Source organism: Panthera uncia, chromosome X, assembly GCF_023721935.1.
Source record: "Panthera uncia isolate 11264 chromosome X, Puncia_PCG_1.0, whole genome shotgun sequence".
Lineage (NCBI taxonomy): Eukaryota > Metazoa > Chordata > Mammalia > Carnivora > Felidae > Panthera > Panthera uncia.
In genome coordinates, this window is record NC_064817.1 from 12,187,747 (window position 1) to 12,213,600 (window position 25,854).

The 25,854-nt window shown below is 41.9% G+C and overlaps 1 protein-coding gene and 1 pseudogene across 4 annotated transcripts in view; one reads left to right on the forward strand and one right to left on the reverse strand.

The window, feature by feature from the left end:
- The window catches only part of CTPS2 (CTP synthase 2), a 104,215-nt gene that overhangs the window by 72,279 nt on the left and 6,082 nt on the right, over window positions 1-25,854 (reverse strand). For 3 of the 4 annotated variants that reach the window (XM_049643504.1, XM_049643505.1, XM_049643502.1), the window contains exons 2-7: window positions 22,260-22,464; window positions 16,470-16,640; window positions 14,837-14,937; window positions 3,094-3,210; window positions 2,517-2,600; window positions 1,554-1,634 (exon numbers count right to left, since the gene is read on the reverse strand). In XM_049643504.1, the coding sequence (XP_049499461.1) occupies window positions 1,554-1,634; window positions 2,517-2,600; window positions 3,094-3,210; window positions 14,837-14,937; window positions 16,470-16,640; window positions 22,260-22,425 (720 nt within the window). In that variant the 5' untranslated portion in view covers window positions 22,426-22,464. The remainder of the gene's footprint in view (window positions 1-1,553; window positions 1,635-2,516; window positions 2,601-3,093; window positions 3,211-14,836; window positions 14,938-16,469; window positions 16,641-22,259; window positions 22,465-25,854) is intronic. The other variant, XM_049643506.1, reaches the window with a different exon arrangement.
- Window positions 9,666-11,293, forward strand: LOC125932125 (heterogeneous nuclear ribonucleoprotein H-like; annotated as a pseudogene).

Here is a 25,854-nt window from a genome sequence, read left to right on the forward strand (position 1 = left end):
CACTGTGTCTTCTAAATGTGGGTATGTGGTTCGCTTGTGCATTCGTTTGTTGCTGTTGCTGCTGGTGTAGTGCTTTTGTCTACTCCCTTCATTTGGATACATTTCCAAGTACATATTGAACCCAGTCAAATTAATTACACCTGTTAGAGGAGAATGGCTCCTTTAAATGTCAGGTGCTATGGTTGTTTTTCACATCTATCCTAACGAACTTTCATCCCCCTCTTAAGTACATGTGAGGGGCTGCTGGCAGGCATTTAAGGGTCTGCCACATTCTAAGTCAATGCCAAAGAAATGTTCTTCTAACTCTGTGTGTTCAGTCTCCCCAAATCCATTGCCAAATCCACCCAAGGGTTCCTAAGCTGTTTGGACATCACCAACTTGGTACTTAGAGGACTTTTGGGCCTCACTTGGAACAAAGAAATGGGAGTGTTAACTCACATCAGAAAATAATAACGTGCTGAAAAATGGCTAATAAACTAGCCTGTGGACTGATAGGATAGGGCATTCTTCAGAATCTATAGTCCTGTAGAAAACAGGCTCTGTGTGGTCAGAAATTTGCATTCTTCTGTTCTCAAAGCTCTCAGTAACCCAACTCTGAAAACTGTATCCTCCTTCCATTTCAGTAACCAAGTTGTATTTATACAACACAGACACAAAGTACTATGTACCAATAGGAAGGATACAAAAAACAACAGAACAAAACCAAAGTGGCTTGATGACATACAAATACAGGAGAGTCCTTCAAACCTGCCATCACATTTTTCAAAATAGTTCAGACATGTGTGCTGACCCTGAAGCATTAGACAGGAGGCTGTGCACGAGACTGCCTCCAGAGATACAGAAATCCAATTAGAGGGTTTTAGGCTTCAAAGAACCCAGAGCTAATCTGAAGAAAACAAAAGGTTCCTGCCAAACCTCACCTTTTTCCTGAGTGCCATTCATATCACTTTGTAAACTATAGCCAACTCTGATCCCTTACACCTAAGCCTCGTTGCAAACAAGAGACAGATAAGAGAATGAAAGAAAAAAGAAAAAGCTCTCAGATACCCAAATGGAAAGTCCTGCAGGACAGAGGACGTGAGCCCAAATCCCCGTACAGTTTCTGTAGCAATGAATTGAACTGAGACCACTGATGTAATCAGAAGTGATAGTGTGAATGTCAATGTAACGTGTGGTCTGGATGGAGCGAGCTGTAACACATACAAAGGAGAAATCGCAGTGAAAGCAATAAGTGTCCCGGAAAGACAAGATAAACAGACGATAAGCAGGCTTCACATGGTTCTCTCTCCAGAGGTTTGACTGTAAGTTAAAAAGCCCACCTGGCTTTGTACCTGTAACTTGAGGAGTGATTATGCAAAGAAACATGTGATCTACCTAAGGAATCAGGAGTCTCTCACATTGTTCACTTCAGGGCAAGGGAGCTGTGGCCGGTTATGAATCTCCCAAAGCTTTCATAAATGCCATGAAAAGTAATATGATAATTGAAGAGATGCAAAACATTAGCATCAGCAGAAGTGCCTGCAAAGCAATAAAATCGAAAGAGCAGCACTAACCTGTTCAGGGTTCACATGACAAAACATTGAAATCTTTTCCTTCACGGCCATTTCGATAGGCGTTGAACTCCGGCAGACAATCTGTCAAAGTCAGTTTTGCACAGGTCAGCAAGCAGGAACCCAGCTGTTCGTCCCACCATTAGTTTTCAGGAGGATGCTATATTAATCTCTTCTTTCAACCAGAAACCTGACCAAGTATGTACCTGTTCATTCTGGGTATTCCACCGGACTCGTAGAAATACCTGAGCACTGATATAAGCCAGTATAATCAAACTCAACACAAATCTACCAGTAAGAACTCAAAACGTCCAGGCGTCTCTAGTAAACAAGAGGGAAGGCTCACAAATGTTGCTTCTTTAGATATAAGAACAGAGCTTGACCAGGGGTTGGCAAACTTTTTCTCTAAACGGCTAGAGAGTAAACATTTTAGGTTTTGCAAGTCAAGAAGTGACTGTCCTGACTACTCAGTTGTAGCAGTGCAGTACGAAGGCAGCTGTGGACAAATGTAAGCAACAGATGATACCATGTTCCAATAAAACTTTATTTATGGGCAGGAGGCCTGCAGGCCCTTATTTGCTAACCTCTGATCTAGACTATTCTGGTGATAACTGGATGACCTGTTATAAGTAAGAGCAGTGACAGCCCACCCTAGTGGGCCTCAGGAAAATCTCAAAGGTCCCACCTCACTCTAAAAGACCTAAGGACCATAAAAATGACAAGACGTTGCACTTGCCCAGCTGTCAATGTGGCCAATCGCATGAGGACCCTGAAGAGAACAGAGCGCCAGTTTAGAAATGTGTGAAGCTACCCTCAAGGATATGGGACTGTCCCTCCCCTGGCCCCCAGAGACACGAAGTTCAATGTCGAAGGAACCATTTGAGAGATAGAAAGGACTTAGATGATGCTATAGATCAAAAAACGGAGGTCCTATTCCAAGAAATTTACTCACTCTCCTTAACTCACCAGATCAGGAGACAGGCCTAACCCTCTCAGCGCACGGACACTGTTTTGTGTGGGTTTGGTTTTTTGTTCTCCAGTAGCACTGGGCTGAAAAGAGATGGGTCACTGTCAGTATATTGGATATTTAGCTCTTCTGGATAATGAATGGCTCCCCAGCTTAAAATATGGAATAAATAGGCAGAGAGTTTCTCTTTTGCTGTCCTGCCCACTGCTCCCTTGCAGTGTATTCAATAAACTTCTATCTCCTTTTTAAAAATGTGGAACAAATAGAATATCATAGGAAGACTTTTAGAAGTTGCTGTCCACAGGGCTGCCTGGGTGGCTCAGTTGGTTAAGCGTCCAACTCTTGATTTCAGCTCAAGTCATGATCTCACAAACTGTGAGATTGAGCCCGGCGGCAGGCTTTGTGCTGGCAGCGTGGAGCCTGTTTGGGATTCTCTCTGTCCCTCTCTCTCTGCTCCTGCCCCACACATGTGCACGCTCTCTTTCTCTATCAGAAAATTAAAAAAAAAAAAAAAAAAAGATGAAAGAAAGAAAAAAGAAAGAATTTGCTGTCTATATACTTATCTGGAAAGCTCACCTGTGGAACTAGGCTAACATGGATATTGCAGAAATTCTCTCTTTTTGCTTTAAACTGGAATTGTCTGAATGCTTCCACAAACGGCATCCCTTCAATGTCTCCAATGGTGCCACCCAACTAGGAATGGGGGAAAAAAAACAAAAATACATGTGATCTTCCACAGTATATAGACTAACAGAAACATTATTAATAAACAGAGCACAAGACAGGGCACGCCAAGGTGGCCCACTCGGTTAAGCATCCGACTCTTGATTTTGGCTCAGGTCATGATTTCACGGTTCGTGGGTTTGAGCCCTGGGTTGAGCTCTGCGATGACAGCATGGAGCCTGCTTGGGATTCTCTCTCTCTCTCTCTCTCTCTCTCTCTCTCTCTCTCTGCCCCTCTCCCCCCCCTGCCCCTCCCCACTCACTCGCGCGCTCTCTCTCTCTCTCTCAAAATAAATAAATAAACTTAAAAAAAATAAACAGCACAAAAACAGAGGTTTATACATATACCAAAAATCATTGAATTGTATACTTAAAGCAAGTGAAATTTATGATATATAAATTAAGCCTCACTAAAATTGTTTGATATGAAAAGGAAAAGCGCCGTACATTTAAGGAGATGAAACAAAAGAAAGAGAAAATGGAAACTAGAAGGTAAACTAAGAAGAAAGGATACAGTGTAACATAACCAGGTAAACAGGTAAGAGAATAAGCAGAGAACATCAGGAAGGGAAAAGAAAATGGAGCGCCTGAGTGGCTCAGTTGGTTGAGCACCCAACTATTGGTTTCAGTTCAGTTCATGATCGATCCCCACATCCCATTCTGCACTAGGTGTGGAGCCTGCCTGAGATTCTCTCTCTCCCTCTATCCCTTGCCCAGGCTTGCTCTCTCTCTCTCTCCCCCCGCCTCTCTCTCTCTCAAATTAAAAAAAGGAAGGGGGGAGGAAGAAAGCGAGGTCAAGGAGGGCTCTAAGAATGAACTGACTCCTGGGGTGCCTAGGTGGCTCAGTCAGTTGAGCATCCGACTTCAGGTCAGGTCATGATCTCCCAGTTCGTGGGTTTGAGCCCCACATCAGACTCACTGCTGTCAGCGTAGACAGCGTAGACAGATCACTGCTTCAGATCCTTTGTCCCCTTCTCTCTGCCCCTCCCCTGCTCATGTGCTCTCTCTCAAAAATAAAAAAATAAAACATGTAAAAGAATAAAGAATGACCTGATTCCCATGTTATAAGATCCTGTTGTGTGGAGACAGGGACTAAGTTAAGTAAATGAATTCTGCTATTACTGATTCACTTTACAGATAGTAAATCCCCCCATTCAAAAAAATGGGGAACCATTATAAAGCTGTCAACGCTTCATCTCACCAAGACTGAAAAAAAAGTTTAAAATTTTTTTTAAATGTTTACAAAAAAAAAAAAAAAAAAAAAAAGAAGGCTTTAAGAAAAGGGAATGCATAAGCAGATAAAAAGATCCACAATATAGGCCACTGAAGAGTGAGATCAGCTAGTTCCTAGGGGTGAAATACCTTGTGCTCTCTCTCTCTTTCTCTCTCACTCTCTCTCCCCCTTTTCATGTGTATACACACACACACACACACACACGCGCGCGCGCGCGTGCACACACACACGTACACACACACACCCCTGCATGCAGCTGAACATTTCTTTTTGCGATGGTGATATTACTAGAATTAAACAACTGCTATTAAAACATGCTGGCTTTCTGAATCAGGTAGTGCCGAAAGAATATTCCTGACAGTGTAATCCTTTGATAAATGTTAGCTTAATTTACAATGTGCTTCCAACAAGTAAGGCATTTTAAAGTAAGCATTTACTTTAGGATAAAATTTGCCTTAACCTACGCATCCTCACCATATTTAAATACTTAAAGAGATCACCTGGATTTTAAAATTATTTCTTTAGCATGTGACAATCTACTGCATGCTCAACACTATAAATGAGGTGCTGAGAAGAATTTAAGACAATGTGCTCTTCAGGAGCTCAGAATTTAGCGACAAAAATCTAGCAGAGGTAAAGAACAATAATCAAGAGTAAAACTTAGACACTAACTGGAATGATCCGGACGCTGAGGAGGAAAGAGATCATGGTGGGCCCAGTCCCAGAACCCACCATCTTGTCTGGCTTCAGCTACCTGACTAGGTCTGAAATCTACTACGAGCCCTGGCCTGTCTTCCCAGCGCAACTGGGTTTTGGAGCCAACAAGTCCTTGACATCCCGGATGGCTCAACAATTACTCAAACTTACCGTGTCCCAAACCGAACTCCCCCCACCCCTTGGCCTGTTTCTCCGCATGTCTCCTCATCTCAGCAAAAGCGTCTCTTCCCACTAACTGGTTCAAGCCAGCTGTCTGGAAATCATCCTTGATCTCCACTTTTCCTCATCCAACTGAGTCCAGTGGGTCATACCTGTAAAACCTCTTGAAAATCTCTCCCCTGCTCTCTATGCCCACCGTTACCACCTTAGACACTCATGCCAACACCACCTTTTGCCAGGATTATTGCAATAATCTAAACTAGGGGGTGGTAAACTACAGCCCCACTGCTTGCTTTTATATATAAAGTTTTATTGATTGGCCAAAGGTATGCCCATTTATTTATATACTGTCTGTAGCTGCTTTCACACTACAATGGCAGAGTTGACTCTCTGACCCTCAAAGGTAAACATATCTACTATCTGGCCCTTTATAGAAAAAGTTGGCTGACTGCCCCCCCTCCCCCTCCAAATGGTCTCCTAGCTTCTCCCCTCTCCTATCCTACAATTAAATCATCTGTCACACACCAGCAGAGTGACCTTATAAAAACTCAGAATATTAAAACAAAACAAAACCTCACAATATATCTCTTTTGTGCTTATACCCTCAGTAGCTCACTGCTTCACAAAATAAAATCTAAATTCCTTTAGGCAGCCAACAAAAACCCTACATGATCTGGCCTTTGCTTAGGGTTCTAATCTCATCTCACGCCCCTGCTCGCCGCCCTCCCCCCCCCCCCCCCCCCCCCACACACCCTGCCTGTGCATCAGCCCCACTGGCTTCTCAGGTCCTCAGATGGGCCGCTCTCTTCCTTCCTGCCCCTTAAGCTCTCTTACCCTCCTTCTTTATTTATCTACACCTATCTCTTCTTTATCCTTCAGCCTGAAAGGCTATGTCTTCCTCAGAAAGCCAGACCTTGCCACCCACCTAGAGTAGCCTCCTTCCCACTGCTCCCTGTCAGAGCACTGTCTGTGCCCTTCCTACTAACCCAGCACCAGGTGCTGTTATTTCGCGTGCGCACTTGTTTCCTGCCACTAGCTATAAGCCCCAGGAGAGTAGGAACATACCTGCCCTGCTCCCTACCCTATCTCTGGCATAAGCCCAGCTCCCTGCGCACAGCACTGGGGTTGAAGGGGTTCAGGACAGGTCTCCCAGAAATATGCCACCTTGCCATGATTATTTTGAATTAAAAGCAATCAAAACCCAGCAGATTCAGGAAAAGTTCTTTACCTCCCCCTCAACTGCCTAAATTTACATTGGGTAGTGCGGGATCCCTGTACCGGGAAGAAAGTTATTCCCAGAGATCCCCTTTACCTGAGAAACTTAGCTGCATAACAGGGTAGTCCGTTTTCCAAACATCCTCTCTGTCTCCCTGCAAATGGCCTTCCTCCCTTTGTATCCCCTAGGCCTCTACTCCTCTCCTTGGTTCAGGGTGTCATATAAGCCTCATTTTGCCTGATTGCTTGGGAATCTCTCATGTTTATATGGATTTTCTGTACGTATGTAATACAGCCTTTGATTTTCTCCAGTTAATCTGTTTCATGTCAATTGGATTCTTAGACCAACCAGAAGAACATTGAAGGGGAACAGTAAAATTTTCCCTCTCCAACAGGGTTTAGCTTAGCAGTCATCTCAGGGCAGAAGGGTCTCAAAATTCAATATAAGCCCTAGGTAACAGCATTCTAGTACCTGTTACCATAACTGCAATGGAATCAAACTAAGAAATCTCGAGACTACATTGTTACAGAAAAGAAAATGATTCTTTATTAATTTTAAGTCAGATAACAAAACGCAATTAAAATTCAAGCTTTCTGGGTGTGGCACAGATAGAAATATACGACCTTTCTGTAGGAGAATGACAAACTTAATTATGAAAATCCTAGAAATATCACATGCAATCAGGAAATTGGCAGGGGGTGAGGGGTTTAAGTGCTCACCAACTGCAAGGTACCAGAATCTAATGGGAAAATATTTTAGGGAAAAAAAAGGTCTGCACTGAAACTAAACCATATAGGGACATCTGTTTTTTCATAGGTGTACTCTGGTAATTTAAGCGCAATCTGAAAACGGAGGCAAAAAGCTTTAAACATTATACACTTCTGCCCTCACATGGCTTACAGTGGTACTGCACAGTCTCAGCCAATTTGGAAGATCCCATGACCACTCCTCTGGCTCCCGATTACCATCATTGTCATCAGAAACCTTCTGTATTATTACTAGAATATTTCTAAGTTCATTATTTCCCCCACACAACAAGGAAAATATCACCCATAACAATGTTTTAAGACTTATCCAAAGTTGAAATCAAAGCAACAGCAAATTTATGAGATGTGCAATGTCTGTTTTGCCTTTAAGGAAAGGATTTTCTTTTTTGAAAGAAAGAGAGAGAGAAAGAAAGAAGCCTTTTATTCCTTTAAGCCAGGCATAAATTATGTCAGGTGTATGTGGAGATAACCTGGACTAATACAAATAAAGCTTGTCAGCTCCACGGGTCTGAGAAGTAAGAGCCGCACCAAAAGGCTTTGGAGACATTTCAACAGCTTCTACACGCTTAAAACTGAAAATCAGCCTGGTGGTCTTTTTATCAAAAGCTTAAATAGTGCACAAACACAAATGTTGAGCACAACTTAAAACGAGCCCAAAAGGCTGCCTGATCTAGTGTCCATTAAGCAAATATATGAATGTCAGGGTTATATGAAGAAGGAGCTTTGCTGGGGAAAACTTGTCACAGTTTCTCTGTTTCCAAGAAATTAAAAACGAAGACGAGGAGTCCTGAAGAGCAGGGCTCAGGTCATATTTGCCTTCCTATGGCTAGCAGCTAGCATTGGGACCAGTGCCCATTAAGCACCAAATTAATGTTTTTTAAGCCAAACCAATCAATTCAAGAACAGGATAAAAATTAATAAAAAGAACAGAGGCATAAAAAAAGAACAATATGCAAGTACAGGCCTAAAATGTTTGCTTGTTGTTTGATGGGATGGAAATTTCAGTTTAGTTTGAGATGTCATTGAGAATTCTTGATTTTACTGTACAAGTGGAATCTTCAACAATTAGAGTCTAAATCTGGAGTATGCAACTTTGTAAAATGATGACAAAGAGAATCGGGTGTGCTGGCCCCAGAAAGAAACAGAAAAGCTTTCTTCAAGGATGATTCTCAAAAAACAATAGCTAAGGGGCGTCTGCGTGGCTTAGTCCGACTTTAGCTCAGGTCATGATCTCACGGTTTGTGAGTTTGAACCCTGTGTTGGGCTCTGTGCTGACAGCTCAGAGCCTGGAGCCTGCTTTGGATTCTGTGTCTCCCTCTCTTTCTGCCCCTTCCCCACTCGCACTCTGTCTCTCTCTCTCAAAAATAATAAATAAACATTAAAAAAAAATTTTTTAGGGGCGCCCAAGTGGCTCAGTCTGTTCGGCGTCTGACTTCGGTTCGGGTCATGAGCTCGTGGTTCGTGAGTTCAAGCCCCACGTCAGGCTCCTAGCTGACAAGAGCCTGAAGCCTGCTTCAGATTCTGTGTCTCCCTCTCTCTGACCCTCCCCACTTGCACTCCGACTCTCTCTCTCAAAAATAAATAAACATTAAAAAATTTTAAAAAAATTGTTTTTAAGCAATAGCTAAAAAACAGACAAAATGAAAAAGAAGGGTTAAGAAGGCTCTTCTCAAGGTCAAATTGGGCTTATATGTTAATGATGTTCAAAGGCAGTTCAATTACATTAAAAAAATAGATTTACCCCTTCTCCTTTTCTGTGATGATAATTTATTTTTTTAAAAAGAGCAGAGGCAAAAACATGCATACACATGACCATTTGGAAATTTTCCTGTGATTAAGGTTAATAGTCTTAAAAAAAAAAAGGCTATTTTTTGCCTTTCCTGTTGCTAGAACAGCAGAATCTAGTGAAACTGCTAGACCAGCACTCTCCAATAAAAATTAAAATATTTAAAATTTGGTTTTTTTATTTTTATTTTTTGAGAGAGAGAGGGTGCAAGCGAGGGATGAGGCAGAAAGAGCTAGAGAGAGAGAGAAAGAGAAGCAGGGCTCACCCGAAGAGGAGGGGCTCACGTTTTTACCTAAAGTGGGGCTCGAGTTCACCCGAAGCAGGGCTCGAGCTCACAAACCATGAATCATGACCTGAGCCGAAGTCAGAAGCTTAACCAACTGAGCCACCCAGGCGCCCAATGTTTTAACGTTTTTAGCTGCCACATTCAAAAGAGCAAACAAAAGTAAGCAGGAGAAATTAATTTTAACATTATATTTTATGTAGCCCAATATATCCAAAATGTTATTTCATAGCTGAAAAGGCTCTAAAGAAACATAAGGAAAGAATGGGGCACAGGTGTATCAAAATCTTAAAGAGCAGTCGAGCTGAAGTTAGAACTCACTATGACCCACCACAAAGGCTTGTGGCCATGCAGCAGCCAGATCCCTACCACAGACCTGGAGCTGGCAGAGGCTATCATGGCATTGGCAGGGGAGCTGGCTGTAAACAGATGAGGTGAGGGGCTTACGGTGGACGCTGCGGAGGCTATGATGATTATAATGGCCATAATGATGGGGGCAGCTGGGTGGCTCAAGTCGGTTAAGTGTCCGACTTCGGCTCAGGTCATGGTCTCACGGTCCGTGGATTTGAGGCCCACGTCGGGTTCTGTGCTGACAGGTCAGAGCTTGGAGCCTGCTTCGGATTCTGTGTCTCCCTCTCTCTCTGTCCCTCTCCTGCTTGTGCTCTCTCTCTCTCACTCTCAAAAGTAAATGAACATAAAAAAATTTTTTTTTTAAATAATGGCTATAATGATGGCTATGGATTTGGGTCAGACGGATTTGGAAGAGACCTCAATTATTGTTTTTCAGGAATGTCTGATCAGAGATAATGGAGGGGTGGCTCTACTTTCCAGAGCACAACGGGACATTGTGTACACACGCGGGGATTATCTTACACAGCTACCGAGAACGACATTTATGATTGTTTTTCACCACTCAACCCTGTGAGAGTACGTACTGAAGCTGGTTCTGATGGCAGAGTCGCTGGTGAAGCAGGTGTCGAGTTTGCAACTCGTGAAGATGCTGTGGCAGCTACGTCAAAAGACAAAGCAAATACGCAACACAGATATGTAGAACTCTTCTTGAATTCTACAGCGGGAGCAAGCGGTGGGGGCTTATGGTAGCCAAACGATGGGAGGCATGGGCTTGTCAAACCAGTCCAGTTACGGTGGCCTGGCCAGTCAGTGGCTAAGTGGTGGTTGTGGAGGTGGCCATGGTGGCCAGAGCAACATGACTGGATATGACCAAGTTTTACTGGAAAATTCCAGTGATTTCCAATCAAGCATTGCATAGGCAGCCAAGCAGCAGCGAACAGCAGCTACTACCAAAGTGGAAGCTGTGCATCTCTGAGAGTGAACAAAATGGGAGGGATGTGTAGCATGTCCAGTATAAGTGATGGAGGGGGAAAGTATTGATCCTGATCACTGACTCGTGGTCAACATTTTTCTTTTTCTTTTGTTTTTAATGTTTATTTATTTTTGAGAGACAGAGAGCATGAGCAGTGGAGGGGCAGAGAGAGAGAGGGGGACAGAGGATCCGAAGCGGGCTCTTGGGCTGACAGCAGTGAGCCTGATGCAGGGCTTGAATCCACAAGCCATGAGGTCATGACCTGAGCTGAAATCAGACGCTTAGCTGACTGAGCCACCCAGGCACCCTGAGAGAGAGAGAATCTTAAGCAGGCTCCATGCTCAGCATGGAGCCCGAGGTAGGGTTCGATCCCACAACCCCAGGATCATGACCCAAGCCAAAATCAAGAGGCAAACACTCAACCAACTGACTCATCCAGGCACCCCCAAGTTATTAGGTATTTTACATTCTTCTTTTTATGCTGTCTTTGAAGCTCAGTGTGTATTTAAAACTCACAGCACATCTCAATTAGGATGGGCCACATTTCACGTGCTGAACAGCCTCATGGGGCGAGCAGCCACCATATTGGAGACAACGAGGTAACCTGCATAAACCAGAGGTGTGAGGACTTGTCCTACCTTCTTCCAGGCTTGAATGAAATCATCCTTGGGCTGAACTTTAAGATACTGAAATTGCTAAATGGCATCTTCAAGCTGACATTAATAAGTAGTTTTTTAAAAGTCAAAAGTCATGCACGTGGTTAAAAATTGTAGGGGCCTGGGGTGCATGGCTGGCTCAGTCAGTAGAGCATGCAACTCTTGATCTAGGGGTTGTGACTTCAAGCCCCATGTTGGTCAAAGAGATTACTTAAAAAAAGTTGTAGGGGCCAAAGGCAGGCCACCCCAAGATGGGCCAGTCTGACATAAAGATTATTTTAAGTTAAAAGCAATCAAGACCCAGTAGATTCAGAAAAAGCTCTTTACCTACCCTACAACCCTACCTTACCAACCCTAAGTAGAACTGTGATAGAGGACCTGCTCCAGGAAGAGAGCTATCACCATAGATAACTATATCCTGATACGAACTATGGTAGACAGGGAGGAACTCAGCAAAGTCTGATCAAATTCCTCTCTGTGTCTCGCTGTTTCTGAGTGTAACAAATGTAAACATTTGTTAACCCAGCATTTTCTCTTTTCCATCTTCTTGAAGGTTACATTCCTTCCCTTTGCAGACCCAGACACCTACCCCCTTCTCCTCAGTTCAGGATGACATATATACTTCATTGTGTCAGACTCCTCTTGGAATTGCCATGTCTATGCGGATTGCCCACGTGTACGCTATTAAATTTGGTTTTCTTCTGTCTCATGCCAATTTGATTCTTAGTTCAGCCACAAGGACCTCGAAGGGAACAGGAATTCTTGTGCCCCAACAAAATCAAATTGTTCGAAAGAGCATACAATAAAAAGCAGGAGTCCTGTGCCCCACCTCTTCCTCTCCCAAATCCAGATTCTCCAAGGCAAGCGCTTTAACTCCTTCGTTCACGATTTCTTCTGCTGGTTTCTTCCACATCTCTAAACACCATCTCGCTTGACTCTTTCTTAACTTGCCCATTTCAGACACCTTCTATAAAAACACAAATCGACTTCCTCCTGTGACGGATGAGGCCGAAGCTCTCTGCCGCCCCATCCCCAGGCGGCAATCTCAATTGTTACTTCTATTGGCTACTTTCCTAACCTGAGACACTTTTGCGTCTATTTTTTTTTTTTTTTTGCCAACCACTACCAGTTATCTGCAGCTGCCTCACAATGGAAAATGAGGTTCTTATCTCCCTCTCTCCCTCCCTCCCTCTCCAGCACCCGCCACGTCTCCACCTCACAAATCCTCTTTTCAAAGCTGATGACATTTACATCCCTGCTTTGAAGCCTTCTCTGATGCATCTTGGGGATCGATTCTAAAACCTGAAAATTCATATAACAGACTGACTGCGTAAGTCTCCTTCACTGAAGAGTCTCGCTATGTCCCAGTTCTCATATCAGATGCTATTCTTCCTGGAGCTTTTATCTGCCTTTCCCTTGTCTTACACTCTGCCTTTATCATTGCCTCAATCTGTTTGCAAACTATTCACTGTATTAGATATGAAATATGTTTTGGGGCGCCTGGATGGCTCAGTCAGTTACGTGTCCGACTTCGGCTCAGGTCACGATCTCATAGTTTGTGGGTTCGAGCCCCACATCAGGCTCTGTGCTGACAGCTCGGAGCCTGCTTCAGATTCTGTGTCTCCTGTCCCTGTCCCTCCTCTGCTCATGCTCTGTCTCATTCTGTCTTTCAAAAATAAATAAATGTAAATTTAAAAAAATTAAAAAAAAAAAAAGAAATACGTTTTAAGAGAAGCCAGCCTAGTTATGCAGGTATGTTCAGTTTATACAACTTCATCAAGCTATATTCCCATGATATCTGCACTTTCCTGTGTCTGTGTCTGATACTCCAATTTTAAAAAAATTCTAAAGAAAGCACCCTCTCTTTTCCTCATCAATTGTGAAGGAAGAAATAGCAAGGGAGAGAAACTTTTGCATAGCACACTTATACATTTATATGAAGTTTAACATACTTAATCGTATGCTACTACGGTAGTATGATCTATGGTTAATAAATGATAGCACGGCACATTTATGTTAAGTTTATCAGCTCTGTTAACAAAATGTGAACGCCTGACATGCCAAGTGTTTTATATAATTGCACTTAATCCTCCCAACAACCCTGTTAATATCATCTGGTTTGTATTACAATATCACATAATTATCATGTTATAGATGAGTACATTGAAGCTTTGAGAAATAATTTGCCAAAAGTCACACAGGCATCTTAATAGTGGCCAGTAATTTTTGAGTACGTACTATAGATCTGACACCATTCTAACTACTAAGTGTCTTATTTAAGCCTCAAAACATTATCCCTATTTAGCAGATGAGTAAACTGAGGCACACAGAAGCACACTTGTCCAAGGTCATCCAGCTGGTAAGTGGCGCTGCTTGGCTATGAACCCAAGCCACCTGGGTCCAGATTCTTAACCACTGAGCTATATACTACTTGGAAGTCACAACAGAAATCTGAATTTGTGCAGGCGGTCCATAGGAACTAAATGGTTCATTATTCTGCTGTCCTGCCTAGCAATTGGGTCAACTGACGTTTAGAGAAGGAGTATATGCACGTTCCCATTCATTGAGAGGAAGGGAGTCTACGGCCATACCACTCTGAACGCGCCCGATCTCGTCTGATCTCGGAAGCTAAGCAGGGTCGGGCCTGGTTAGTACTTGGATGGGAGAGGAAGGGAAACAGTAAACAAATAATAGGTTTCAAATACTGTGTTCTTTCTTTAAGCAGCTAATACTCACTTCTCACTTCCAGATCGCCACCACCATCAGATTTCCCTAACTCCGTCTCTCTCTACTTCCAGAGCACTTTGTAAATACAGATGACCTTTGAACAACATGGGTTTGGATGGTGTGGGTTCACTGATACATGGCTTTTTAAAATAAATACAGCAGAGTACTATAAACACATTTTCTCTTCCTTGTGATTTTCTTAATAACATTTTCTTCTCTCTAGCTTACTTTATTATAAGAACATAGTACATAATACATATACGACGTATGCGTTAATTGACTGTGTATGTTATTGGTAAGGCTTCTGGTCAACAGTAGACTGTTAGTGGTTAAGTTTGGGGGAAGTCAAAGTTACACATGGATATACAGGGATATTTTCAACTGGGGGTGAGGGGAGAAGTCAGCGACCTTAATCCCCAAGTTGTTCAAGAGTCGACGGTACTCAAAGAGCACTCACCAGAATGCATCATGCAACTGATTTCTCTCCACATGCAGGTGGCTGCGCACCGATCCCAAGAGTACTCACCATGTTCAGTGCTCATCTTGCCCACTGATCTGGGACCACCAGGGCAGGGACCATCCATGTCATTCCCTGCTGTAATCCCACCTCCTAGCACAGTGTCTAGCACATGGGAGGCCGTCTATACATATGTGCTGAATGAATGAAGGCTAGATGCTTAAAAACCCAGCAGGATATAAGTTTACAAAACAAAAATTTCTATGCTTGCCTCAATAACGCATATTTGGGGCTCTTCCTTATGACCATCCACAGGCACCATAGCTTGATTCATAACCCACTCCTGGACAGCATCAGTAATGTGAGGGACAACTGTAGAAAGAAGGAATAATTAGCACAAAAGCTTATTTCATGGTTATCAAGGAGAAAGGAACGTATTTGTGTCTTTAGACCTCCCAAATAACCTGAAAGCCACTTGGCAAATGAGACAAATTACATTTCTCATGTTATTATCCATCTCACTGAAATGAATATTATAGGCACAATATAGATTTAATCACTTAAATGTATGTCATTTCTATTGAAACTGACCGACCACGGAGAACAAGAAACAGAAAAGAGAAATGCTGTGTTTGATTCAACTAGAAACATCCATAATGTCAACTAAAACCTGCAGGGAGGGCTGTCAAGGGTACTGTATGCTGGACCCCACGGGGAAGAAAGACACAGAGTGGTCCGGCCCAACAGCCCACCAGCCAGTGGGGACGGGTCTGCTCAGGGTGTAGATGAGACCTTCATGTTGACCAGGGGCCTGTGGCTGCTCACGTCAGGTGAAGAGGACAAAAGGTGACGGCCAGCAAGGATTTGAGGCCCAGAGGTCCCTTAGGTGGTGAGCAGGCCTGCAGCTAGTGATCTCTGCTGAAGAGACAGAAAGGCGACATCCTCTCGGGTACAGCCAACTAACTTAATGGGCTACACGAAGCAGGAACGTCGCCCTCTGGGAAGCTGAGGCAAGGAAGGATCTGCTGCCTGCTCTACCTCACACCTGCTGCTCCCTCGAGGTGGCAGGAAGTCGTCACCAACCGGTACATCTGGAACAACCCACATACATGCAGCAACGCTCCCTCCCATGGGTCCTCCCAAGATCTACACTCAGGGGGAAAACTTAGAAACCACAAGCGTAGCTGACACCTAAGCCACACCATCCAGTTTCAGTAATAACACGGCTGATCTTTTGATGTCCATCCATCCAACCCCCATGTCTACTTCTCAGCTGGTTCCAACGTGTAAGTGATTTAAAGGAGATGGGGAACTATCACCTTTACCATGTGGGAACGTATGAGTACTAGAGTTGGTGGGGATGGGAGGGAGAGAAGGGAGGACAGGGTGTCTCTCTTAAGACAAAAGAGAATCCTACCACTCAGGAAAAGGCTTGGTGAAAAAAGGGTCAGACCATACTACCAGCCACTCCAACCAGCCATTGAAATCCAGTTCAATCCCCCAGTGCATCCCCAATGCTGTCCTTCAAAGTGGAGTAAGTATGATCCATGCAAAGACACAAGAACAAAGGAGACAGACAAAATAAAAACAAACCAAAAAAATCTGCATCTCAATCAGGTAAAAGTGATGAATATGGTTCTCCATGGATTTTATACATAAAAGCTAAAGACAGATATATGGACTAGGAAAAACAATGACATTAGTAATAAACAAAAAGACTGATGAAAATACAATCAAGAACATGGAGGGTGAAGTAGACACCTCTGAATAAAACAAAGAGGAAAAGAAAGCAGAGATATGAAAAGGATTGGTACTTGTAGAGTTCAGGGACCTTCTCATCTTCACATCTATTTTGAGCAGGTGCTCAGCACACAGGTCTCGCTAACCTTTATGGAAAAGAATACCTTGTACTGTTTTCCCCAGGTAATCACCACGCCTCTCTTTATTGATCACATGCTGATATATCTTCCCAGTGGTGATGTTGTTGTCTCTATAAAGGTTAATATCCAAGAACCGTTCATAATTTCCAAGGTCTAAATCAACTTCTCCACCATCATTTAAGACAAATACCTCACCTAAGATAAAAAAAAAAAAAAAAAAAAGGGGCAATGTAAATATTACAAATTTGCTTTTGGGGCGGCGGGCTGGCTCAGTTGGTGGAACGTGCGACTCTTGATCTCAGGGTGGTGAGTTCGAGCCCCACATTAGGTAAATAGCAATTTACTTCAAAGCATGAGTGTCCTGGATTCTGGAATTGGCACAAGAACGTTTTAATTCCCATCTCAGGAATCTTAAGCCACAATTAAACAGACAATACATGGAAAGCGGGGCCCCAGCAGGCCAACAGGGCAACTTAGTTAAAGTCAGGCAAAAAAGCCAGTGTGTGCAACCAGCCACCTGCACAAGGGCACCTGAAAAAGGACAGAGATAAAGACTTAATCACACAAGGATGATTGTGCTAACTATTGCGCATGTCTCCAGGTCTCCGCTGTTGCTTGAGGGCACTGATTGGGAGTCCAGTGTTCAAAAACCACCTTGTAAGAATTGAACCTCTCCCTGATCAAGGAAATTGTATCATTTACTCCGATTTCAAGATGTTCACACCAAAAAAAAGAAGGTTGGTTAGCTTATAAACAGAAACAGAAACCTTTTTTTTTTTTAAGTTTATTTAATTAGAGAGAGAGATAGTGCACAAGTAGAGGAATAGCAGAGAGAGAAAAAGAATCCCAAGCAGGCTCTGCACTGCAGAGCCGTATGCGGGGCTCGAACTCACGAACTGTGAGCTCATGACCTGAGCCGAAGTCAAGAGTCGGATGCTTAACCGACTGAGCCACCCAGGCACTCCTCAGAAACCTTTTATACCTTCATTCATGTCTACCTTAGAAAGTACCTACGTGAGGTCAGGAAGATCTCTAACTTAAAGAACAAAAGACCAAACTAATGAAATAGCACTATTTTCACATTCCCCAGATTTCATTTCCACTCCAAATTCCACTGTCTCATGTTAATGAGGAATCACCAATCTATAGGAGTCTTTTTACTTTGAGCATCTTAACTTCTGACACATAAGGGAAGATCTCTGAAATCTCTTTAGTTGATTCAGGCCAAACCCAGTTGAATTTTTAAAGTCCTGAAATTTTATTTTATTTTTTTCAACATTTTTTATTTATTTTTGGGACAGAGAGAGACAGAGCATGAACGGGGGAGGGGCAGAGAGAGAGGGAGACACAGAATCGGAAACAGGCTCCAGGCTCCGAGCCATCAGCCCAGAGCCTGACGCGGGGCTCGAACTCACGGACCGCGAGATCGTGACCCGGCTGAAGTCGGACGCTTAACCGTAAAGTCCTGAAATTTTAAATTCCTAAAAATTTAAAAGTACATACACATTATATTCCTAGGAGAGAAAGAGAAAATGTGAATGACAAGTCTTTAAAACAGGTTCTGGGGAGCCTGGGTGGCTCAGTTGGTTGAGCATCCAACTCCGGCTCAGGTCATGATCTCACAGTTGGTGAGTTCAAGCCCTGAGTCTGGCTCTGTGCTGACAGCTCAGAGCCTGGAGCCTGCTTCGGATTCTGTGTCTCCCTCTCTTTCTGCCTCTCCCCAGCTTGTGCTCTGTCTGTGTCTCTCTCAAAAATAAATAAACATTAAAAAATAATAATTTAAAAATAAATAAACAAAACAGGTTCTTAGATTTAGTGTAGTTATAATAAAAATTCCAACATATTTTTTCAACTTGAGGGTGACCCTAAAGTTAATTTGCTAGAAAAACAGGTGATTGGGGCGCCTGAGTGGCTCAGTCAGTTAAGCATCCGACTTCGGCTCAGGTCATGATCTCGCGGTCCGTGAGTTCGAGCCCCGCGTCAGGCTCTGTGCTGACAGCTCAGAGCCTGGAACCTGTTTCAGATTCTGTGTCTCCCTCTCTCTCTGACCCTCCCCCGTTCATGCTGTCTCTCCCTGTCTCAAAAATAAATAAATGTTAAAAAAAAAATTAAAAAAAAAAAAAAGAAAAACAGGTGATCACCAAAACAAAGCACACAAAAAATAATAAAAAGCCCTTGTAATGAATAACAGCGAGTAAAGGAAGATCGAAATACATATGCATACCTATATTCCAATATATATAAAGATGGAATAAGATAGCATCCACAAATGTACAGAATCAAAATATCCAAAAGATCCCTACTACATAAAAGAATTTAATATAGGACCTGAAAATAATAATAATAAAAAACCTAAGAGCAGCATCACAAAATCAAAGTAAATAAACCACTCAGAAATAAACTTCAAAGAAACACAGGGTCTATATTTAGGAAACTTAAAAACCTTACTTCAGAGACAAATAAAGAAGGCATAAAAATAAGGAAAGCTGCTTCTAAAGCTCCTGAATGGGTCAGTCAATATTTTCGGTGTTCAATTCTTCCCCAAATTAATGCATAAATTTAAAGAACTTTTTGTCAAAAACTCCGACGCAACTTCTTGTAAAGTTGAACACAATGGTTCCTAAGTTAATTCTGTACACAACAAACATTTTGGAGTTCAGAAAAAAAAACAAAGGAAGAAGAAAGGAATATGGAGAGCTCTGACCTACTTGATAATAAAAAGCTGCAGCTATTAAAATGATAGGCAGGAATAAACACAGAAATCCGGAACAGAACAGAGGACAAAGATAGACCTAAGTAGAGACAAAAATGTAGTATATAATAAAAGGTGGCATTTCCAGGCAGCACAAAAAGGATGAAATCTTTGAGAAATGCCATTAGGAATAGTTGGCTAATCAAAACAAAACAAAAAAAAAAAAAAAAAGAAAAAAAATTATGTTACATCTTCATACATTCCAGATGTGTTATCAATGTTAAAGCTAAAGGAAATGAAACTATAAATATAGATCCATAAGAAAATATAGATGAGTATTTAAATATTCCTGTGGCAGAGAAGCCTAAAGTGACATCAAAGGCAGAAACCATAAAGGAAACAGTTGATATATTTAATCACATAAATGGCAAGTTGAAATTCATCAGTGACAAACAGAGGTAATGTTAAAGCAAATTTCAAATAGAGTAAAACCATATATATATATATATATATATATATATATATATATGTTAATACACTTTACATAAAGTATTCTTGAAAATCATTTTAAAAAATCCAAAGGAAAATTGGCATAGCACATGGCATTAGCCAATTTTGCTGCACACCAAACAACCCTAAAATTTTAGTGACTTACAAAATGCTTATTGATTTCTCCCTTGAGTTACATGGGGGCTGTGGGGCAGTTGTGTGTCTACTCCATCTCATTCCAGGACCCAGACCTACACGGGGCAGGCAGTTCTCAGGGAGGAGAGCAGAAGCACCAAAGAGACAGAGCCAGATCATGCCACGGTACCGAAAATTTCTGCTTCAACAAGGCAGATGTCACATTCACTAATGTCTCCTAGGGAAAAACTAATCACGTGGCCAAATAAGGTGACCAATCTCTCGGGTTTACCCAGGACTAATAGGGTTCCCAGGGTTTGGACTTTCAGTTTCAAAACCACGAAAATTCCAAACAGACCTGGACGATTGAACCACTGTACATGACCAAAGTCCAAAGTCAATGGGACAAGGAAATTTACTCCACAGAAGGAAGTTGTGTAATGGTTTCAAACAAAAATATATTCTACCATTGACTTCAATAAGTCATTCCACAGACAAAATGAAAATCAAAGAAATCCAAATTAGAACAATGAGGTACTTTTTGTTTTGTTTTGTGTTTTGGTTTTCTCTCTGGTTAGTAAAGTTTAAAAAGAATAATATTCAGCAGGGATATAAAAATACAGGTCTTCTTATGCAGTTGATGTGTATATAAATTGGTGCAGATACACAGCCTTTATCAGAAAATTCTTGGAAACAAGATGGAAGTTGAAATTTGAAGTTTTTCAGATTATGGAAAGGTACTATAGAAAACTCTCCATATATTAGAAAACACTTCAAATGCAAACACATTCCAAGTGAAATAAAGAATCAAACACATTCCAGGGGCACCTGGATGGCTCAGCCAGTTAAGCATCTGACTCTTGATTTCAGGTCAGGTCATGATCTTACAGTTCATGAGTTCGAGCCCTGCATCAGGCTTTGTGCTAACAGCGTGGAACCTGCTTGTGATTCATTCTCTCTCTCTCTCTCTCTCTCTCTCTCTCTCTCTCTCTCTCTCTCTCAAAATAAATAAATAAACCTTATTTTTTTAAAAAAAGAATCAAAACATATTCCAAGTAGAATAAAGACTAGAAATAGCCACACCTTTATGAAGATTTTTCAATTTTCAAAACTTTTGAAAAAAGACTATAAATAACCACAAACTTATGAAGAATTCTAAGTTTTCAGAACTTTTTTGATTTTAGAGTTATAGATAAGGGATCATGAGCCTAAAAACCTTTGGTAATATATATCATACGCCAAAAGCCTGAAAAGCATATGTGACATCAAAAATTCTGCACACAGGCATTTATGTTTAAAAAAATAAGACTTCAAGATTTCCATCACAGTGTTATTTATAATATCGATACACTGGAAATTATTTCCTATTATTGTACAGATTGTGTGCAGCCTTTAAGAGTATAAAATATATATAAATGTCCACATTACATTGTTGTAAAAATTAGATTAAAAACTAGTGTGACTATAAGATCCAATTCATTTAAAGTTCAAAAAAAAAGCAAAAGTAATGTCTGGAGTTAATCTTTACGATGTGTCAAAAAGTTTAGAGAACATTAAGGAAGCATTTTCCTAATTGTTGAAAAATAACTCTGTTAATGCTCCTCTATCCCTACTAGTAGGTTATGCAGCACACAGTGTATTATGTAATACATAATAAAAATAAGATGAAAAAGTAAAAAAAGAATAAAGCTAAAAAGAATAAGCAAAAGTAATCTATGGTGTTAGAAGACAGGATAGCAGTCACCTTGGTGGTTTCTGGTGGGGAAAGATGGAAGGAGCAAAGAGGGGTTTCTGTTTCTTGATCTGGGGGCCAGCTACACAGTATGTTCATCTTATCAAGTGGTACACTTACGATCTATGCACTTTCCTGCTTGCATGTAAAAAGTTTAAAAAGAAAGTATCTAGAGGCTCCTGGGTGGCTCAGTCGGTTAAGCAGCCGACTTTGGCCCAGGTCATGATCTCCCAGTTTGCGAGTTTGAGCCCCACATAGGGCTCTCTGCTGTCAGCACAGAGCCCGCTTTGGATCCCCTGTCGCCCTCTCTGCCCCTCCCCTGCTCGTGTGCGCTATCTCCCAAAAATAAATAAATAGTAAAAAAAAAAATAAAGTATGTAAGTGCTAATATCTTTTAAAAAGTAATTGGCATATATACTCAAATGTCAACATTACTAATAGTTGCCCCAAGTGGTGGGAAATGGATGATTTTTATTTTCTTCATGACAGTCTATATTGTCAATATAACTGTCAATATGATCTATATTGTCTGACTTCTCTTAACAATGAAATGTTAAGAGAAGTATATTACCTTTATTGTAAAATAAAAAACATAATTTGTACTGCAAAAGGTACAATCAAAATGGTATCCTCATACACATGTTCATAATGTATGATCCAGCAACTCTACTTCTGGAACTCTATCCTAAAGAAATTACCCAAAATACAAGAAAGAACTGCAATTTAACCCCATGCTTTATAAGACGGGGAAATTATTCTCTCATACCGTGCTCATAAGGTGAAAAAGTGCCTGCATCGATGTTAATATAAGGGTCAATTTTGATGGCAGTGACTCGGAGTCCACATGATTTGAGAATCGTTCCAATGCTGCTCGCGATGATCCCTTTACCAATGCCTGAGATGACCCCTCCAGTGACCAGAATGTACTTCATTGGGAGAGGAGTGGCTAGGTGCCAGCACCCAGATATAATCTGAAAGATAATAAAATTAAGGGTCAGGGAAGAGAAACATATTCTCAAACCAGTGAAGCAGGAGGGGGTTAAACCAGAATTTCAAAAGCAGACAGCATTTTTCCATATAAAGTAAATTTTTGAAACAAAATCTTATTTTCTAGGTTTTCCATTTTCGTTGATATGCAGGAAGCTGTGGAAACTTTCTGCAAGCAAAGTGGCTGGCTCCATTGCCCCGATTTTCCATTTACCCCAACTCTGTGACGTGAAAAACTCTTGCTTTTCATCACGAGAAACCAAATTTTCATGGAATTCAGAGGCATGGTAAAATGTTTGCTTAATGTTTATTTATTTTTCAGAGAGAGAGAGAGAGAGAGACACGGAGTGGGAGGGGGAGGGGAAAGCAAAGAGAGGGAGACACAGAATCCAAAGCAGGTTCCAGGCCTTGAGCTGTCAGCACACAGCCTGACGCAGGGCTCAAGCTCATGAACCACGAGATCATGACCTGAGCCGAAGTCGGACAATTAACCAACTGAGCCACCCACCTGCCCCAGAAGAGACAAGGACCTATAATCAAACTGATCTGTACTGATTGTATCTGGGCAAGTTACTAATCCCCTCTGTGCCTGTTTCTTTATCTGTGAAATAGGATAAAAGATACCAGTCCCAGGGCGCCCGAGTGGCTCAGTCAGTTAAGCATCCAATTCTTGGCTTCAGCTCAAGTCATGATCTCACGTTTTCGTGAGATCGAGCCCCACATCAGGCTCTGCACTGACAGCATGGAGGCTGCTTGGGATGCTCTCTCCCTCTCTCTCCACTCCCCCCACCCCCACAAATAAATAAATAAACTTAAAAAAAAATAGCAGTTCCTTGGAGCATTATTCAGCACTAAAAAGGAATGAACTATCATGCCATGAAAATACATGGGGGAAACTGCCATGCATATTACCAAGCGAAAGAAGCCAATCTGAAAACGTTACATGCATCCTGTATGATTCCAACTATTTGACATTCTGGAAAGGGCAAAACTATGGAGACAATAAAAATATCAGTGGTTGCCAGAGTTTAGGGGGAGGGAAGGATGAATAAGCAGAGCACAGAGGATCTTTAGGGCAGTGAAACTGTTCTGTGTGATATTCTAATGGTGGATACACATCATTATGGATTTGTCCAAACCCACAGAATGTAAAACACCAAAAGCAAATGCCAATGTAGTCTAATGGACTTTGGATGATAATAATGTATCAATGTAGGTTCATCAGTTGTAACAAATGAACCACTCTGGTTCCAGATGTTGACAGTGGGGAAGGCTGTGCCTGTGGGGGCAGGGGATATATGAGAACTCAGTGCTTACCGCTCAGTTTTGCTATGAACCTAAAATTGCTCAAAAACACGAAGTCTGTTTTCTTAAAAAAATCAATATTCAAATAAGCCAACATTTTAAAAAATCTCATAGGTGGTTGTGAGGATTGAATGAGCTATAGATTAGAGGTCAGCTGATGCCCATTCTGATTTTGTAATTTACTTTCAAAACAAACTATCATGATTTGAAGGTGTATAAGGTTATACCTCACTTCAGAGCTCTGAGTTCAATTTAAACTAGTCGACCATGGTCAAGGCAAGTAAACTGAAGCCATCCAAAATACACATGAAGCCATACAAAATACACTGAGCCCAGGTGGCTCAGTCGGTTAAGCATCTGACTCTTGATTTCGGCTCAGGTCATGATCTCACGGTTCATGAGTTGGAGCCCTGCATCAGAGTCTGTGCTGATGGTGTGGAGCCTGCTTGGGATTCTCTCTCTCCCTCCCCCACTTCTCCTTCCCTGCCCCAAATAAATAAATAAACTTTAAAAAAGTATACAGATATAGATATATAGATATACACATACATATAAGTATATACTTTTATACACATATGTCCCATCCCAAATGGCTTCCCTAAGTCCCTGGACCTACCTTTGTCTACACACTACAGGTGATCACATCCAGTGCCATTGTTCCCCTTCCCTAGCCAGCTGGCATTCCATTGACTGCAGCTAAATTTAGCATAAAAGATTCACAATCAGTCCAAACCCAGAATGGTCCTCCTGTGGATCCACAATACATCTGAATATTTGCCTCTTTCCACTCCCACTGGCCCAGGTGGTCATTATAGGGGTAATTTCTTCACAGCTCTCCCTTACCCACTCCTCTGTTGATTTCTTCTGTTTTGATAAGTGCCCCTCCTCTAGAGTCAGACAGCCTGGGTTCAAATGTTCACTCTGTTATTTACAACTCTGACCCTGGGCAACTTTTTCAGCTTTTCTAAACCTTGAATTTCCCTACCTGTGCAGTCCACAGACATAATAATAGTGCCCGCGGTATACGGGCATGTGGGCATTTACAAAGAGAGTGCCCAAGTGCTCAATGAAAGTTAGCTGTTAGCATTTTTCACAGCACTCTGCTCACCATTCAATCAGCTCACAAGTGTTTATTAAATGTCTATTATGCTTGACATGCTCCCAGGTCCTGGGGCTATGGGGATGAACAAAAAGGCAAGACCCCTGCCCTCTTGGACTTCACCTTTCCTATGGGATTAAGGGGCAAATTGAAGCCAGCGTGCGTTTTGTCAGTTGAGAGGAAAGAATGAATACTAGAGGTCATATCGCCCCGAGCCGCAGCTGAACTAGGAACAGCAATCCAAGGAACCCGTAGGATTGCAACTCCATTCGCTTACAAGTAAAGACGTAATTACCAGGTGTACCTAATGAAATCTCCAACATAAACACAAAGTCAGAGGAAGGAGCACCCGAGCACCTGTTAGCATGATCTCATGGCATCCACCTTCTCAGGAGATCCCTGCCCCAAATCTTGCCCTTAAAATCCCTCACTTGCAAACCATTAGGGAGTTAGGAACTTTAGAGGATTAGCTCCCTGTTCTCCTAGGTAGCATCACACCAATAAATAGCCTATCTTCCTTTACTGCAAAAAGCTCAGTGTCAGTTTTTATTGGCTTGCTGGGCATGGGTTGAACAAAGTCTCATTTGGTTCCGGTACAAAATGAGCACTGCTGTAACTGTAACTTATACTTGCACTGTGACATTATTAAAATGACTTCCTGGGGTCCCTCTGTAGTTCAGGGCTCAGGTCATGAACTGGTGGTTCCTGGGTTCCAGCCCCGTGTCGGGCTCTGTGCTGACAGCTTGGAGCCTGCTTCAGACTCTGTGTCTCCCTCTCTGTCTGCCCCTCCCCCGCTTGCGCTCTGTCTCTCTCAAAACTAAATAAACATTAAAATATTTTTAAATAAAAATAAAAATAAATGACTTCCTATTTGTGAAAGTTAGCAAAATCAAAAAATGCCATTGAAAACAAGAGTGCATTCATGTGAAGTCTCATTATGTGGTTGTCAAAAAGCCTAAGAATTTTTCAT